At 34.2% G+C, this 17,776-nt stretch overlaps 1 protein-coding gene and 1 pseudogene across 2 annotated transcripts; both read left to right on the top strand.

The window, feature by feature from the left end:
* Positions 1–260: 260 nt before the first annotated feature.
* LOC143547383 (uncharacterized) lies at positions 261–1,918 on the top strand. Its single transcript, XM_077038820.1, has 3 exons — positions 261–469; positions 549–639; positions 929–1,918. Exons 1-3 carry the CDS (start codon positions 375–377, stop codon positions 1,715–1,717), a joined length of 975 nt encoding a protein of 324 aa, XP_076894935.1. The 5' UTR covers positions 261–374; the 3' UTR covers positions 1,718–1,918.
* Positions 1,919–5,696: 3,778 nt separating this feature from the next.
* LOC143547382 (pentatricopeptide repeat-containing protein MRL1, chloroplastic-like) lies at positions 5,697–13,127 on the top strand (annotated as a pseudogene). Its single transcript, XR_013137760.1, has 18 exons — positions 5,697–6,037; positions 7,150–7,936; positions 8,006–8,225; positions 8,335–8,398; positions 8,497–8,641; positions 8,716–8,831; positions 9,499–9,627; positions 9,709–9,882; positions 9,953–10,117; positions 10,243–10,383; positions 10,519–10,618; positions 11,034–11,142; positions 11,217–11,308; positions 11,403–11,493; positions 11,571–11,895; positions 12,011–12,059; positions 12,564–12,657; positions 12,746–13,127. The product of XR_013137760.1 is annotated as a pentatricopeptide repeat-containing protein MRL1, chloroplastic-like (transcript).
* Positions 13,128–17,776: the final 4,649 nt, after the last annotated feature.

Here is a 17,776-nt window from a genome sequence, read left to right as displayed (position 1 = left end):
GTGTTTATCCATGACGCGAGTCAATCCGAACAAAGATTAAATCAAGTTAAGTATGGTCAAGAGTCGGAGCGACAAGTCTGGATCTCATCTCAGTTACCACTCCCCATTTTTTCCATTTAGTTTATCCCGTTTCTTTTATTTATGATATTTTATGTTAAAAAGCTTGTTTAATCATTTTATTTTTGTTCTTCTTTTGTCGATTTTGATTGTTAATTAATATATTATTATTTTACTTGTTGAACTTTCGAATATTACATTTATATTCTTCGAAATTTTAAACTAGACATAATACACTAATGATCCAACGGTGGATATTTATATGGATTATACATATAAACCCTTTGAGTTAGGAATATCTAGCAAAGTAATTCGTGATGTCGACAAATAACGTTGCGCAGGTGGTACTTGATGAGGACGAAGGCCTTGGTTGTGGTAACAGGGCCCAACCCTTCTCATACACCCCTGCTAGGTAAGTACCATTTTTCATATATAGTATCACCTCTATGGTTCTATGGGCAAGGTTGTCATTTCCTTCCATGTATTTGCAGGTTGGAACAATGGGAAGTTGATCATGGAGAGAAGGAAAGTTGTCTTACTTTCGGGGAGAGGTTGGGTTTGGAGGATCTATACTCCTTGAATGTGAGTATGAATTCAATATAACATACAAAAGACCACTTTACTTACGTAAATTACATAGTACATGGGACATTCATTTCAGAAAAAATAATATGTTGATGCGCTTGTATATAGTGCGAAAAATGTGACGCGCAAGATGGCTATATAACCACATATGTTTTTTCTCACCCGCTACTTACGGTTACCTATATATTATGAACTACATACAAATCATGTACAAATGCATTATACAATTCTCATGGTTCTCAATTATATAAACACGAGCCTTTTTAAATTTATGTGGTATGTTTAGGTTTGGCGAGCATCCATAGGAGAGCTACTTGGGTCGGCAGTTCTGGTGTTCATGATAGATACTATAGTCATTTCATCCTTTGAGACACAAATCAAACCACCAAATGTTTTAACGTCGATCCTGATTGGCATCACCATCACCATCCTTCTCCTAGCCCTTTTCCCGGTCTCAGGTGGGCACATGAGTCCGGTCATATCATTCTCAGCCGCACTTGTTGGACTCATTTCGCTCTCTCGGGCATTTATCTACATATTTGCACAATGTCTTGGCGCTCTACTAGGAGCTTTAATGCTACAAGCAGTTGTAAGCCAAAATATAGCACAGACCTTTTCACTTGGCGGATGCACCATCACGATTATTGCACCAGGCCCTAACGGCCCTGTGGTAACAGGGATCAATACAAGTCAAGCTCTTTGGCTAGAGATCATATGCACATTCATCTTTCTTTTCGCTTCTGCTTGGGTAGCCTACGACCACCGTCAATTCAAAGCATATGGTGTGCTTGTGGTTTTTTCAATTATTGGAATCGTTGTGGGGCTTCTGGTGTTTGTTTCAACTAGTTTGACAGGAAAGAAAGGTTATGCTGGGGCAGGAATGAACCCTGCAAGATGTTTTGGACCAGCCATGATCAGAGGAGGTCATTTATGGGATGGTCATTGGGTGTTTTGGGTTGGGCCTGCGATCTCTTGTATGTCGTTTTATATCTACACAAAAGTTATTCCAAGTGATCATTTTCAGACCAATGGTTACAGGCATGATTTTTTCAATGTTCTGAGAGCTTTGTTTTGAGTTGTTAGGTTTCAATCTTTTTATGCTACAACATAAACATAATAACAATGCAATCCTAGGGGTTCCTAAATAAGCATAGGTACATAATCCTAAGGTTTTCCAGAATGAACACTAGTCATGGAGTGATTAAATGTAATTTGTGAATTTCAGTTACAGATCGTTGTTATTATCTTATAAAGTGAGTAATTAGTGCTGCAAATTGTTTATGTAATATTAATATGTACAGGACAGTTTATTAATATAAATATTTGAATGTAAAAAAACAATTATGTGCGGCCAAAATGCAAAATATATAATTGGTATTTTGGAAGAACAAAACACAATATAAATGCACAGATTTAAAATGCACACTCTCAAAATCATGCCATTTTTCGGATTGCAAACCTTATGTCTTTTTGTTGTCTTCTCTTGGTTGTCTGCTTATACATCAAGCGGCCATAAACATACAATTCTAAGTTATCCAAAAGAAATCTCTTGTTCTTGCTGTTGATTCGATTTACCCAAAAGAAATCTCCTGTTCTTGTTGTCTATTTCGACCCTTTTCATCAAGTGAAAATAAAACCTTTAACCTTATTATAACCAGTTGTGAAAGCGCTGTCACCACCTAATTGATTTATTTAGGCCAGACTTTTAGTTGCTTCCATCAAATGTCTTGCTCATCTATCCTCGGCAATGCCGAAAAGGTTGGATGAATTTCATTTGGGATTTATTGATGAATTTGTGTAATGTTTTGGAAGTTTTAATAGTAATTGTTTAGTCCAGACTCTGTACGTTGGTATTCTTGTTTAACCTATTGATAGTGGACTTTAGTGGCATAATTCTAATAACTTCACATGTGAAAGGTAAAAAGAAAAAGAAATAGAGTCAAAGTTTAAAGTTTTAATTCAATAGATTAGGTTATCTAGTTAAGCTATTTAGTTTAATTAGTTATTGAGCCTGAGTCAAGTTAGGTTTGAGTCTTTCTGCTTAGCATAAATGAGGCCTAGGGTTTGGTTATTCGTACACCAAGTTAAATTTATTTAATAAAAATACTCTAAACCAATTGTTGTATATCGAGTCTAGGCCTACAATTGGTATCAGAGTCGAGTGGTTAACAATCGAAGATCAACGGACCAATAGGTCTGTCATTAAGTTATTTTGTTGGACGCTCTATTTACAAGAGTTAAATGATCCAAGTTGGGTGCGCCAATGCCATGCTAGAAGAATTAGACGAGCTTATTACGAAGAAGAGCCTGAAGACTAGTTCCAACACCAAAAGACAAATCTGTAATTGGAAGTTTGGAACTAATGGGTCATCAGATACACATGTGATGAAAAAGGAATATACTCAGAAACAAAGATTTCCAAAGATCATGCCAACAACAAGGAATCGACTTCGATGAGTCATTTGCACTACCTGATAGAATGGAAGTTGTTAAAAATGTTATTTGCATTTACAGCCTTAAATTGCATAGTCTATCAAATTGATGTCAAGTCAACCTATTTTGAATGGTAAACTTTTTAGAACAGGTGTATGTTGAGTAACCACCCAGCTAGAAAAAGCACTATACTATCTGCAGCAAGCTCCGATGGCATGGCATGACGCTTCATCTACATTTTTCGTATCTTCTGGATTCTAGAATGGGAATATTGATACCACATTATGCTTGAGGTATCGCAAGAGTCATATTATACATGTACAAGTATATGTAGGTGGCATTAAATTCAGTTCCAAATACAGAGTTGTGCAACATAATATGTTGAGCTAATGCGGTCTAAGTTAGAGATAAGTTTGATAAGTGTGATGAACTTCTTACTTAGGCTTCAAGTAAATACAATCCTCATGAGGATTTTTCATCGATCAAGGATAACATGCTAAGAACCAGCTTTTGAAGAATTATACTCTGAAAAAGTTTTCTACAAAGAAAACTCCAATACCCACCATAGGAACCAAATTGGACTCGCCCGATCAGGCAAGAGTAGATGTAATGACAGGTCTAGCTTGTGTCGGGGTTTTAAGTTAGGTTTTACTCCTAAAATGCACTAGACGTTGTTTGAAACAAAGAGGCCTGATAATCACAAGAATAGGGTATTCAAAGATACTTTATCTTGAAAGGCTTAAGGGAGACAAATGAAGAAATCACACAACATGATAACAAAATACACATGCAAGTCCACATCCTAACTCGTGAATCCAAACACGATCAACAATCGTGTCTGTTACTCATTGCTTTTTGACTTGTGTAGCATCCCAAATTTATTGAATTTAATTTGTTAGATGGAAATATATATTTATTTATAATTTTCATGTTGAAATGATAATAAACATAAGTGCTCAAAGTTTAATAAGCAAAACCTTAGTTGGGCTTAAAGTGTTAAATGTAAAAACATGAAGGGTCAAGTTATAAATAGTCCAAGTGTCCATATTAGGTGAATGTTACACGTATCATTCCCAAATTCACTGTGACACCCCGTAGTGCGAAATATCCTCGAGCTAGAGGGAGGGACGGAAATTTAGGTTAAAACACTTCAAAATGAAGGAGTAATTAAAGGCATCGAAGTTATAATCATCCATTAACATAATATTATCTCTTGGTGGCCAACGAGTTGGCACAAGTGCTCAAAGGTAAAGAAAACACTCAAGACAAAGGTAAATAAAATCTTTACAATTTTTGTAATCTGTTATGCTAAATAAATATAACTCAAAAGTAGTTGAACGCGGATATGCAGGTTTTTGTGATAACGTTATCCAATAAGAATATAAGAATGGATGAAAGTCATTGTCATGAAGATAATGAATATTTGTGAGTTAACTATCACTAAAGAGACGTTCTCATAGGCGTGCTAAAGGGTTATGTGTCAGCTCAAATATCATAGACCAAACATTTGCATATGCTTTAATATATTTTTTAATATATTTCAAGAGTAAATGAGAACAAACCAAAAAACATTCATCCATACCATCGAATGAAATGATCGATCGACGAGTCTACTTCCCGGACCAACCGTCATGAAAATACCTAAAATGATACAAAACCACGGAATAATTAAAAGAAGATTATACCGAGTACGCTTTATAGCCGATGTTGGAGGTGGAGGTGGAAAAAAGCACAACATGATAGGGAAACAAGAAATTGTTAGGAATGTGTGCAATTTCTAAATCACATGTCTATATCGAACATGGAATTTAAATGAATTTTGAAAGGTGATTCTTCCCAGGCATATGTGGAACTTTAAAGGGGCAGGGAGGGGTTACGTCCCCTTCTGTTTTTGAGTTCAAAACTTCTAAATACAGTCTATATAGTTTCAATAAATATAGCCCATATATTTCCAATAATATTTTTGGGCTTAGCAGTGGGTAATATATGATTTTTGATAGCCAAGCCAAACCAAGCCAACTAAAAGATCTGCTTATTTTTTTCAAGGATTTATGATCTTTATTTGGTGAAAAAATATTGATTTTTTTATGTGTAAGAACTTAATATTGATTTCCATTATTTTCGGCCCCTCCTATTTAAAAAGTAAGTTTCGTCACTGTTCCCGAGTATTTTTCGGTTCACTCGGTTTGATTGGAAGTTGCGGGTTGTGAACTCTGTCACGAGAGACATTCACAACTATGTTTATAATGGATCCCATTAAAGGTAAATTGTTTTATCCGGAGGGAAGTACAAAATCGGATACCACGCTATGTGCTGCTACCTGAATCATCGGATCATCTTTTGGTATATGGTGTAGGCCGTATTTGCTAATACCAGCCCAAAAAAAAAACCAAGTCTGATTAAATATGAAGTGAACCGACCCAACCAAACCAACGGGTTCAAATAGTGGGAGTGGGGCAAAGCAGATAACAACTGATTGGCTCCCAGTACCAACCACCAATCCATGACACGTCAGCACCTCCAACGGATTAACCAACGTTGATAATAATAATATCATCATTCCCCTCATTCACCTTCTTCTCTACTCTATCCAAAATACACACCACACTCATCTTCATATCCTCCTTCAATGGACGTGAGCAACATATTAACCGTAAAACCTAATCCGCATCCACTATCACCGCCGTTCACTTCCTGCATTTCTCCGGCCATCTCTTTCCGCTCACAATTTATAGGCTCCGAGTTTCGCCGGAGAAAATGCTATTGGCTAGGGTTAGGGTTAGGTTTCGGAGTTCAATTTCATTCGCCGTCGATTAGAAGTCGGAGGAGGTTTGTGTTCAGAACGTCTGCGGCTTTGAATCCGCAGACTGTTGTTGTGGTGGTTTCCTTTGTTGCTGTCTCGGCTCTCACGGTGTTCTATATCGATTACGTTAATAGAAAGCATGGCGGTGGATCGAATAAGGTAATTGAGCTCAATTAACTGTTAATTGAGTGCGGTTATCTGTTATACAAGTTAGATATACTGTTAATTGTTATTATCTGAAAGTCAACACTATGTGTTACAGTGCCTAGATGCTTTAATTGAGTTGACTTTATAGTTTTTTTGAATAATGCTGACATTTGAGTTAAATAACATAAAATTCACCAGGCTGTAAGGTTTTTTTTAATTTACTATATGCTTAGAACAAATAACATATAGTCTGTGTGTGGAGACCACTGCTCTAACAGCAATAAATTTGGATTCATTCTCAAATTGTTTTATCTTATTTTCAGTCTACTGAGTAGCTAGTTAGTGTGATGCATATACATGGTCAAATCAAAGCAGATTTGAATTATGAGCTACAAATACAGTTTAACATTAATATAGAAGAGGGCATTCTCTGTTTTGAGTAAAAATTGACATGATAACAAGCAGAAATTCAAATTTAGCATCATTACATGTGGCAGAGGTATTATATAGTGTCATTGCAAGTGATTTTTCTCTTTACAGTTTCATGCTGCAGCGCATTTGACTTCCTAATCTTTGATCTTTTATAGATGACAATCTACTTGTTGTATTTTCGAGTGTAACTATTTGGTTAGGGGGTGTAACGAGGGTGACCCTAGGTAATATATATACTTATGTCTTTACCAGGAGGCAAACATTTAGTTTTAGGTAATCAAACTATTTTCCAATGTATTACTATTAATGATTTTTATACGTGTGGAAACACACACGAGTCTTAATAGAAAGGTAATAGTTTGATCAGACAAGTATATATGTTTATTATCATGATTTTGTTATTGGTACGTCGTCTTGGTTTTGTATCGCTTTTTGAGAAAATTGTATTTACTGAGTTATTGCTAATTCTGAGCTGCATTGTGATTGCTTGACCTACTTGTGTATAGTATTAGAGTAAGTCCGGACTTCTTGTTTACTTATACATGAACTTTACATGTATAGTGCATTTCTTCATTTCTGTAGAGGCCACAGCATTTTTGTTATCTATTGTTACAGATTCACAGAAAGTGGTAAATATTAGTAGAAATTTTGCTTACAGCAGCCAGACACTAATACTTATCCCATTTTCGTAGATATCCAAACCGACTAGTCAATCAGATACCCAAAAAGGTTCAAGTATAAATCATACCATCAATGGTCAAAACTCATCAAATGTTGGCCTCAATGGAGAGATCTCTGATGTGGGAAGCAAAGATATAATTGAGGATATAAAAGTCTTTACTCATGATTTTGTCAATGAATCAGCACATGTGCATCACCATGAAACAGGCTTGCTGGATGAAGAATCTCTAACACATGTTTCATCAGTCTCTGCTGTTCCAAGCAAGGTTATACCATCATCATTTACCAAAGATGTTGTTATGATGGGATCATCTTTTGAGGAACCTTCTAATGTAATGGAATTATCATCTCAAGAATCACTTAGCATGCTTCTTGGATCAGGTGATGTCCTGTGTATACCTTCCACAGAAACAAAAGCTGTCTGTTTTGACGAGAAACAGAAAACCAAGCATGATTCTGAGTTTCCTAAACTATTGGTGGAAAGTGAGTTAATTGCTGATTCCGTTCCTTCAACAAGTATTGCAGCTGGTGGTAATTTGGTTGAAGAGAAAACCAATGGGCTCATTAAAGAAACTGATGTTAATCGGTATAATTTTCCACCTTTAAAGTACACCCACAACGGCTTACACTCGTTTTATGAGGCAAATCAATATGTGACGTGTTCTGTGGAAAATCTTAGTAGTACAAAGTCAATGCCCGAGCTTTCGTCTTTTGGAAACAATGGCTTTTCTTCATCAGCCAGTAGTTCCATATTTCAAAGTGAAAGATTTTCTGCAAAGGAATTTCTTCATGCTGCAGGTTTGTTTGTTTTATGTTTATTATATTCTCGTTTACTTTAACTTGATGTGAGAGTTAAATTTATTTCAGAAAAGTTTGAGTCTAAGTTACCAAATGGAAAGTCTCAAAATGGCTCTGTTAATGGAAGGAGAGAGTTTTGGAAGAAAGATAATGACAAAGCTAAATCTATGCTGACTAAGAAAGACCTGAAAAATTTGTTTCTTGATTCTGAAGTTAAGAAAGAAGGAAGCACCAAAGATTATGCTTCACAGCAGTTACGTGCTTACCATCGCTTCCTCAAAGAGGGCAGGTAACACACTTGTTTTATAACTTCTAAAGCTGCATTATTTTAATTTTGTCAAGACCTATTATCTCTAAACTTATTTTCATCATGTTTATATTTCATTTTTCTATTGTAGGTTAACTGATAGCTTAGAAAAGCTTGAATATCTGGAAAGAAAAGGTTTGTTAGACATGAATAATGTAAGGCTGCCTCTTTTTAGCTATCAATTGAATGGTTTTCAAATTAGTTCATTGTTTGTGTATTCAATCACTGACGCTACAAAATATTGTGGATTTAGGTTTATCATATGGGATTTATCCAAGTGTGTAGAAGTCAGAAAGCCGTGAAGGAAGCTTTTCGTTTTATCAAGCTCATACCAAACCCTACTTTGAGCACGTTTAACATGCTCATGTATGTTTGTACTTTCTCTCTAGACTTAGATGGTACTTTTCTTTAAATAATTTCTTGTGTTTACATGTACATATTGTTTGGATTTTCATGGTATGTTATATTTTAGGAGCTTTTGAGGTTTTGAAACTTGTCCAGAAAGCTGGATTAAAAGCTGACTGTAAGCTATACACTACTTTAATATCAACTTGTGATAGGAGTAAAAAGGTTGATGCAATGTTTAAGGTATGTTTTCTTTCCTATTTATATCTACTATTATATTTGCATTTTCTTTAATATAATAATTAAGCCTGGAAACGAACCGAATTAACACGAATGAGGCATGTTTGTGTTCTTTCGTTTAACTTTAACCGAACAAACGATCGGACATGGACAATTAAACGAACGATGCTTTCTTTTTTGTGTTTGTTGGTTGAGAAAATAAGCGTGTTCATTTATGCTTGCTCATTTATGGTATAAACGAACGAACATAACTGAACATAGATAATCAGTGAGCGCCATTCAAAGTAAGTGTGAACATCAATCTGTTGGGCCTAAATTTTAATAAAAATAAAATAAATTGTGTTGGGTGATATTTTAATTTCATAAATCTAGACTAATTTGTAACGGCGTAAAATAATATGAATGAACATATAAACGAACATAAACAGAATAACCTAAATAAATGTAAACTAACAAACATAAATGAACATAAATAAATGAACATAAACAGATTAATGAACAAATGATACATGTGTTCATGTTCATTTATTTAACTAAACAAAAAATTTGTTCATGTTCGTTCGTTTTTAAATAAACGTTCACAGACAGTTCACTGAATGTTCGATTCATTTACAGGCCTATTGATAATCATATACTAGTTGCAGTTACATGCTTTGCTATTCTATTGCAGGTTTTCCATGAAATGGTCAACTCTGGAGTTGAACCAAGCGTTCACACATACGGTGCACTTATTGATGGTTGTGCTAAAGCTGGACAAGTGGCAAAGGCGTTTGGTGCGTACGGTATTATGAGGTCAAAGGTATGTAAATAATGTTTTCCCTCTAACCACGCATTTTCATTTTATTTTACTTAAAGGTTGATTTATACATGCATGCAGTAGAATGTGAAACCAGACCGAATTGTGTTCAACGCTCTTATCAGTGCATGTGGCGAATCAGGAGCCGTTGATCGAGCATTTGATGTATTATCAGAAATGAGATCTGAGACACATCCTATAGATCCAGATCATGTCACTGTTGGTGCCTTGATTAAAGCATGTTTGAATGCTGGTCAGGTTAGACAATTCTTTTTTTTTTTTCTTTATTTTATCTTTCAGCGACTTGTTAGTGATATGTTGTTTTTAGGTTGAACGAGCGAGAGAGATATATGGTATGATTAAAGAATTCAACATTAAAGGCACTCCTGAAGTTTACACCATTGCTGTTAACAGTTGCAGTGCAAATGGTGATTGGGAGTTTGCGTGCAGTGTGTATAATGATATGACAGAAAAAGGAATTATCCCAGATGAGGTATCAATGATTTTCTGAGGTCTAATATTTATGTGTTCTTGATAACTATACTTTATCCTACTTTGTCCATGTATTGTGCAGTATTTTAGATGAATGCAGTAAAAAGTTTTTTTATGCTCTTGCAGATGTTTTTTAGTGCATTGATAGATGTGGCAGGACATGCGGGAAAGTTGGATGCTTCATTTGAAATTCTACAAGAAGCCAGGAATAAAGGAATAGATGTGGGGATAATGTCATAGAGCTCATTGATGGGAGCATGCAGCAATGTAAGTTTTAATCATACAAAGTTTATATTTCTTTTGGCTTTATGCTAACTATGTGCAGTAATATTTGCATATATTGATGAGAGCATGTAGCATGAATTTTTATTTTTTAATATGTTTGTTTGTTATGATGTTCAGGCGAGAAACTGGAAGAAGGCAGTGGAATTATATGAATATATCATAGAGATGAAGATGAAACCATCAGTTCCAATGATAAATGCATTAATTACTGCCTTGTGTAAGTGTATTTTGCTTCCATGGTTCCACATGTATTGTTATTTACCTTGTGGTAGCAAATTTGATGAAATATAAATAGCTAAATACATTTTGACAACTTTTACAGAAACATATGTTTGGTTTTACAATGCCAAATTCTGAAAAACATGAAGAAATTTTGTCCTCATAAAAAGTTGATCAGTCTCATTGTCTTGGTTTATGTAAAAGTGCTGATTTTTAGACCACCAATTGTGTAAAACTTAGGAAACTAAATCATTTTAATAAAAACTAGTTTTATTCCTTATTACGAACTTTATAAAGTATCAATGCTAGGTCACGATGTCACTTTAACAAGCTGACGTTCTTTCTTAAGGAATGGTAGTTTTTTGCTATTTAATTTCATAAATACACATATTGATTTGGATATCATGCTACAGGTGATGGAGATCAACTGTCTAAGGCTGTGGAAATTCTATCAGAAATGAAAAAGTTAGGCCTATGCCCAAACTCCATCACGTACTCCATTTTATTGGTCGCAAGTGAAAAGTAATTTCTAAAACCTTCAAAAATACTTTCATGTGACTATTTATTCAACTATTCTAATCGTGCGTTAATAACAGAAAGGATGATCTAGAAATTGGTCTCATGCTCCTTTCTCAAGCCAAAAAGGATGCCATTTCACCAAACCTTATTATGTGCAGATGCTTAATTGGTAAGCCGATACATGTTGTTTTGATTAGTTTTATAAATCCTTATTTCTTTTTTTTTTTATTTTAACTAGTTATCCCTAATTTGTGATGTTGAAGCTTTGTGCTACCGAAGATTTGAGAAAGCTTGTATGGTTGGTGAGCCCATTTTGTCTTTTGACTCACAGCAAATACTGATGAACAGTAAATGGTAATTAAACCTCTTGTTAAACACAATAATATTTTTCAAATAATATGTAAAAACAGTTGATTTTGGATTGTTTGCAGGACCGGGTTAGTGTTGATGGTATATAGAGAATCAGTTAAGGCTGGCGTTGTTCCCCGAATAGAAGAACTTTCACAAGTACTAGGATGTCTACGACTTCCTCACGAGCCATCCTTAAAAACCAGACTGATTGAGAATCTGGGAATAATTACAGAAACCTCAAAAGGATCAAATCTATGTTCTTTGATTGATGGGTTTGGAGAATATGATCCGCGCGCGTTTTCTTTACTTGAGGAAGCTGCTTCACTTGGAATTGTTCCTTCTGTTTCTTTAAAAGAAAGTCCAATAGTAGTGGATGTGACAAAGTTACCATTATACACCGCAGAGGTGAACGTTTATTATTGTTATTATTATTATTATTATTATTTTTATTATTATCATTGTTATTTATGTTGATGTGGTCATGGTCAAATTAGTTATTGGTTGAATCAAAACTCTGCAGGTTTACCTCTTGACAGTATTGAAGGGTCTTAAGCATCGGCTGGCTGCTGGTAACGACAACGTGCTTCTTTTAATTTATATTATTTTATAGCTTCTCATGAAACATTTAGCGCATTTAACAACTTATTAGCACGGTCTCGACATAATTATTCGACTCATAAAATATTAATAGTTATTATTAATATAAAGCCCGAAAGATCATTAGGGGATTACATGTGAAAAGCTAAACATTTAACTTAACTGTCAGAGTAAGATATACGTGATTGCGGTCTATGCTGACATATTTAGTTCCAATTATATTATCAAGAAATAAATAGTTATAATACGTAAAGTGTAAGCTCGTGAGTGGGCCCCACTAGTAAGCAGGTTTTGGTGGGCCCGTGAGTTTTTGTGTAAGTTTCTCATGGTTATTGAAAGAGGAAAAAAAACTACAATCTGTAAATTTTGTAGCTATTTTTAGGCATTAACATTGGGGTGACATGCTAATAACCTGTTGCTTCTCACCTTTATATCATTTGATTGATATTAATTCTTATTTTAAATTGTATTTTCAGGTGTGAAATTGCCTAATGTAAGCATCTTGCTGCCTATAGTAAAGACACACGTCAAGGCCCCCACAGGTGATAAAACAGTGAATGTTGCAGGAAGGTGAGTATGCTCTTTCTTTTCTTTAATCTCATTTTATAAACATTTGATAAAGTTTAATTTTAATCATTCATGTTGTTTTGATAAACAGAGTTACTCAGGGTATTTCATCATTATTGAGAAGGCTAAGGATATCATACATAGGAAACGAGTCGTTTGGAAAAATAAGAATTAACGGGGTGGTTATCAAGAAGTGGCTATCACCAAAACTATCATCTCCTTATGGTGGAAAACCTTCTTATGATGGAAAACTGACTGATTTTGGTTCATCCAACTCACGTTTGGGCAAAGGAATAAGCAATCAGCAGCGTCACATTCGAAGCGGGAATTTGTCTTTTGAATAATTTTGTATCATAAATTCATAATTATTTTCCTCGGCCATATAATTCAAGCACGCGTGTATGCATGCATGCCTCGTGACTGATTATTAGCTGTTGTGTTTGTTTCAGTCACATCGAAGTAGATTGTATAATTTGGCACTAGATTATATGAGAATGTAACATAAGCATGGGCTGTCATATAGGTACAGTTTTGGTACTTAGATTTTATATGGGCTTTCCTATTGGACCTTAGCCTGATGCCATTGAATAGAAGATATTAAAGTGGTTTTTAATGCTTGTATGTTATATGTGCGTGCATATATGTTGGTACTCTAGGTTGGTGCTTGGTTGGTGGTACGAAAAAAAAGGATTTCATATATGGATTCTAAGTGTAACATTCGGGCCGTTCATACCAATCAATATTATCCAATTTGTCACTAGCTCATTATAAAATTCACGACTTCTTTCTTTTTTGCCTGACTGAAAAGCTGATAGTGAGGGAAAACTGCTTAATTTAAGCATGGTTTGGAGATCTCTCATCCACAAATTACAATTAGCACTTTTAATATGTAAGTAGTGAGATTGATGCTTGTATAATGTGTATGATTTTGATGCTTGCATTTATAGTTTGGATGCCCAAAAGGCAATGATTGGCAATTTGTTGGCTGCCTTGTCAGGATTTGCCTCATGTGAACCCTAACATGGGTTTGGTAGTTAATCTCCAAATCTTCACTTGGTGATCACGCCAAGACTTTTAGTTCGAGTAATGTATAATTAGGATAGTGACTTATGTTATACACAGGTGAAAAATATTTCAAACATCATATATATGTATATATCATAAGATTAAGAAAATGCAAATGTTATTTTTTATAAAAATAAAAAAAAGGATAACACATATTTAATGATATAGTAAAATCAGCATCCAAATTGTCTTGTCTTTTACTTACTAAAATCAACATTCAAGAAGACATAGAAATATTACACAAAAACTTTAAACTTTCGCGATAACATAAAAAAGTAAATACTTAAAAGGATAACTTGCGATCTCTAAAGAATACTTGGTGCTGTAAAAGTGTGCATACAAAAGTCTTAAAAAATTTACCGATGTTAATTATGGTACTAGATTTGAGACTAGGTACTATAAATGGAGACAATTTCTCTTTACCAGATTGTGACCATTGTTTGATGCAGGAATATTTTGCAATGTGTTGATCTGATTTACTGTTATGTTTGGATTATTAGAAATTCAACTATAACAACAAATGTAAAATTGTGAAATGCACATACCAGGGACACAAGGGATGAATGAAGAATATATTGATGCGTATTTCAATTTAGAATATGAGAACACCATGCATATTAAATTCATAAGTACCACCGATTGTATTAGTATAACCTGTATTACAAATGTGTATGTTAAAATAACAAACTTAAAGTATATTCAAAATGCAAGGAACAAAACAAAATAAATACTTGGAACGGTATTACCAACAAAGCGATATGGCATGTAGTTATATGAATGCCCATCATAACACATATTTGGTGTAGCTTGATAAGTCATGGAGTTCGTATTATTTGAAATATCAAACAATGAAACCCTTTGAGTTTGAACTACATTTGAAAACATATTGTCTTATAAATATATACATAATAATATTAAAAATAAAAAAACACAATTAAAATAAAGATATATTATGGAATAAGATTATACAATTTCAAATTGAAATACATACCATTTGGATTGTAGTTGTTGTGAGAAGATGTAGATCATATGAGCTTCCGCTTCTTTGATGGAGTAGACATCTTTAACAAACAACTAAATTAAAAATTTAAAAAAACATGGTGATTTATTTATTTGGAATAATAGTTATATTTTTAAGTATGTTACATTAACTATAATTATACTAATATTAAAAATATATAGGGATTTAAAATAAATAAATATAGGCATCACAATTGGCTATTTGACATAATAACGATTAGTGTAAAATCAAACAAATTGACTTTTAAATAAACTTAACATGGTTAAAATATAAATACGATGTATGAAAAAACATAGAAGTTACAATCAATGAACATGGCAACATCAAGTTTTGATCTATGCTATTTTTAAATATATGTACTTTGTTTTCATTATAGAACATGATTTGAAATTAAAATATGTTATTAAGCAAAGGATTTATAAAACTTCATTTTTAGTCGTTCGCCAATTGTCACACCCCAATCTAGGGCCTAGGAGTGCGACCATCAGTTGGTACCTGTTTTGTAAATATATCAGAGTAGCGGGTTTATTTTAGCGGAAGTCTTTAAATATTAAAATATTAATTTACATTATCAAAATTACTCGGGAATTAAACAACCGAGTTTCAGTTTTACAAAACCGTGATATTTATAATACAAGGGTTAGTAATATTCAAAAACGAGCGATCTTCTATGACTCCAATCCTTGTATATCATCTATTATCATTTAGTTACATGCAAGGGTGGAAAAACACGTCAGCTATATGCTGGTGAAACGTTGACTCGATAAAACATTTATAACAGTCGTTAAATACAAACATAGTTTTCTGTTTCACAAACTCAGCAGGAACACCTGTCCATTCCCGGGATTTGTACCACTGCCCTACACACACAATTCAAAGGTTCCCCGAGTATATAGCCCCTGTTCGGAGATAACTTTCCCCTAGGCTATATAACCCTGTTGGAGAACTGGTTATGACTGACTTTGTTTTGTATGCCAATTATCAGTTATGTTTGGATCCAGACACATGTGTATTTGGTCTGAGTTGCTTTTTATTATCTATTTTGTATTATAACGATTTTAGAGATTATATCTCATGCAAACATTTACCAGACTCTTTGTAATAAACAACCTGTCTATTACAAGAGTAAAATCAGTTCAGACAGTAAAAGGTTAACGTGTTCACCTTATATTATCAGTAGGAATATCAACCTCCCTGACTTCAGTATGCTATTAACCTATATTCATAATAGGTATGCATAAGTACCTAGTTGGCATAATTCAGCAGACTTTAAGTCTGTTACAGTTTCAGCAGACTCGAGGTCTGATCAGCAGACTTAATGTCTGATTCAGTTCAGCAGACTCGAGGTCTGATCAGCAGACTTAATGTTTGTCTGAACCTTAGTATAGTTATAGTCGTTTTATGAAAATACTTTGAATTTACATATGGCGTTTGGAATAGCACGCTTTGGCCTAATAAAGGATATCATGTTGGCAAACTTCTCCAGGTAAGCAAACGGGTCCCGCGGTTGATTGGGATATGTACGAATTGCTTTCCTTAGGCAAGAAGAGTCTACTAATGATACCCCCCTTCCAGTTACTACATACCCATCAAAATAATAGTTTTGATAACATTACTTCACGTGGAAGCAACGTCTTTGCTTTATAAAACATCACTTGGAAAATAATTACAGTTTAACGACTATACCCTTAACTAAGCTATATCTTATGTATTTAAAGTAACTAGTAAAGTAACCTAACCTTAATCCTACCTTATCCGGCTAGACAAGAACAAAAGATGAGAAATTCAGCAGCAGTTCAGCTCGTATCTTGATTACGAGATCAACAGTTCGTTAAACAGCGTAACAACGCCCTGTTTCTTTTTGAAATCAGCTCTCGACACTTCAGCACTTCCTGGCACGCTTACCGATACTAAATGTGTGAAAATGAGTGTGAAAATCGGGATGAATGGGCTGAACCCGTAGCTGCCCTTTTATAGGCGAGTTTTACAAACCATCGCGTAACGCGATGGCCTTTTTCCCAAGGCCGTCGCGTAGCGCGACACCGCAATTAATCAGAAGTTGCCACGTGTTAACATGTGGTTGGCCACGTGTCCCGGGTTACTTAACCTGGTCATCGCGTAGCGCGATGGACTAGTTGAGTTTGGCTGTCGCGTAGCGCGTCGCCCCCCTTTTTCTTGAATTGTGTGATTCTCTGTCGCGTAGTGCGACGGAGTTATTCAGGAGACCATCGCGTAGCGCGATGGGTCTAAAAACCCAAATTTTTCATTTTCAGTCCTTTAACTTTCAGAATTGGCATTTTTAGCCCCTTAACTTCTAATCTTGACATTTTTGGCCCAAAACTAGATGGGGTATTTTCACGGTGTTACACCAATTAACAAAATCGTTAAACTTTAACGATACATAAACCATATAAGAGTAACGTATAAGAATTATTTACCTTTTTCTCTGCAAAGCCACAAGATATAGGAAAAATATGTATAAATTGTGTGAATAAGGAACTTTATAAATACACAAATCATTGAATTGCTAAAATAATAGTCATACTAAAAAAAGGGAACACAAAATCAGTTATAAATAATTAATTATGGTCAAAATTGGTTTTTAAATCATTTGGAAGGAAACGTTGGTTGTAGTTAATGATTATGATTCTAGAAAATATTAATTGGTGAATTATGTGACAATTATATAAATGAAAGTTGTATTAGGTGGCAGCATAGCTGGATGGTCTAGAAAAAGGACATATAGATACATGGTTTTGCTTTAATGATATAGGTAGATGATTTGAAGATATATTTTAATTAATAATATGTTTATAGGGTCACGTTAAAATGAGAAGGATTTTAGAAAAAAAAATTCCTAAAAAAATAATGAAAAATTAATTAAAAAATCATAACTCAACTTTAATCCAAAAGCGAAAAATGTAAAAAACACTGTTTCCACCATCTTCCTCGTTTACAAAAATAAAAAAATAAAAAAAAAACTCAAAAAAGGCATAATGTTGAGGAAAAAATATCATCATGTCTTTCTATTTATTA

This window comes from Bidens hawaiensis, unplaced genomic scaffold (genome assembly GCF_021521415.1).
Source record: "Bidens hawaiensis isolate Kalapana, Puna unplaced genomic scaffold, B.hawaiensis_p1.1 tig00014716_1, whole genome shotgun sequence".
Lineage (NCBI taxonomy): Eukaryota > Viridiplantae > Streptophyta > Magnoliopsida > Asterales > Asteraceae > Bidens > Bidens hawaiensis.
This window is presented reverse-complemented; position numbering and strand designations above follow the sequence as displayed.

Bases quoted from the DNA above. Each gene is read 5' to 3' on its own strand.
- LOC143547383 (XM_077038820.1), top strand. From the start codon at position 375: ATGTCGACAAATAACGTTGCGCAGGTGGTACTTGATGAGGACGAAGGC. The intron at 470-548 runs GTAAGTACCATT...ATGTATTTGCAG, and splicing joins TTCTCATACACCCCTGCTAG to GTTGGAACAATGGGAAGTTG. The intron at 640-928 runs GTGAGTATGAAT...TGGTATGTTTAG, and splicing joins AGGATCTATACTCCTTGAAT to GTTTGGCGAGCATCCATAGG.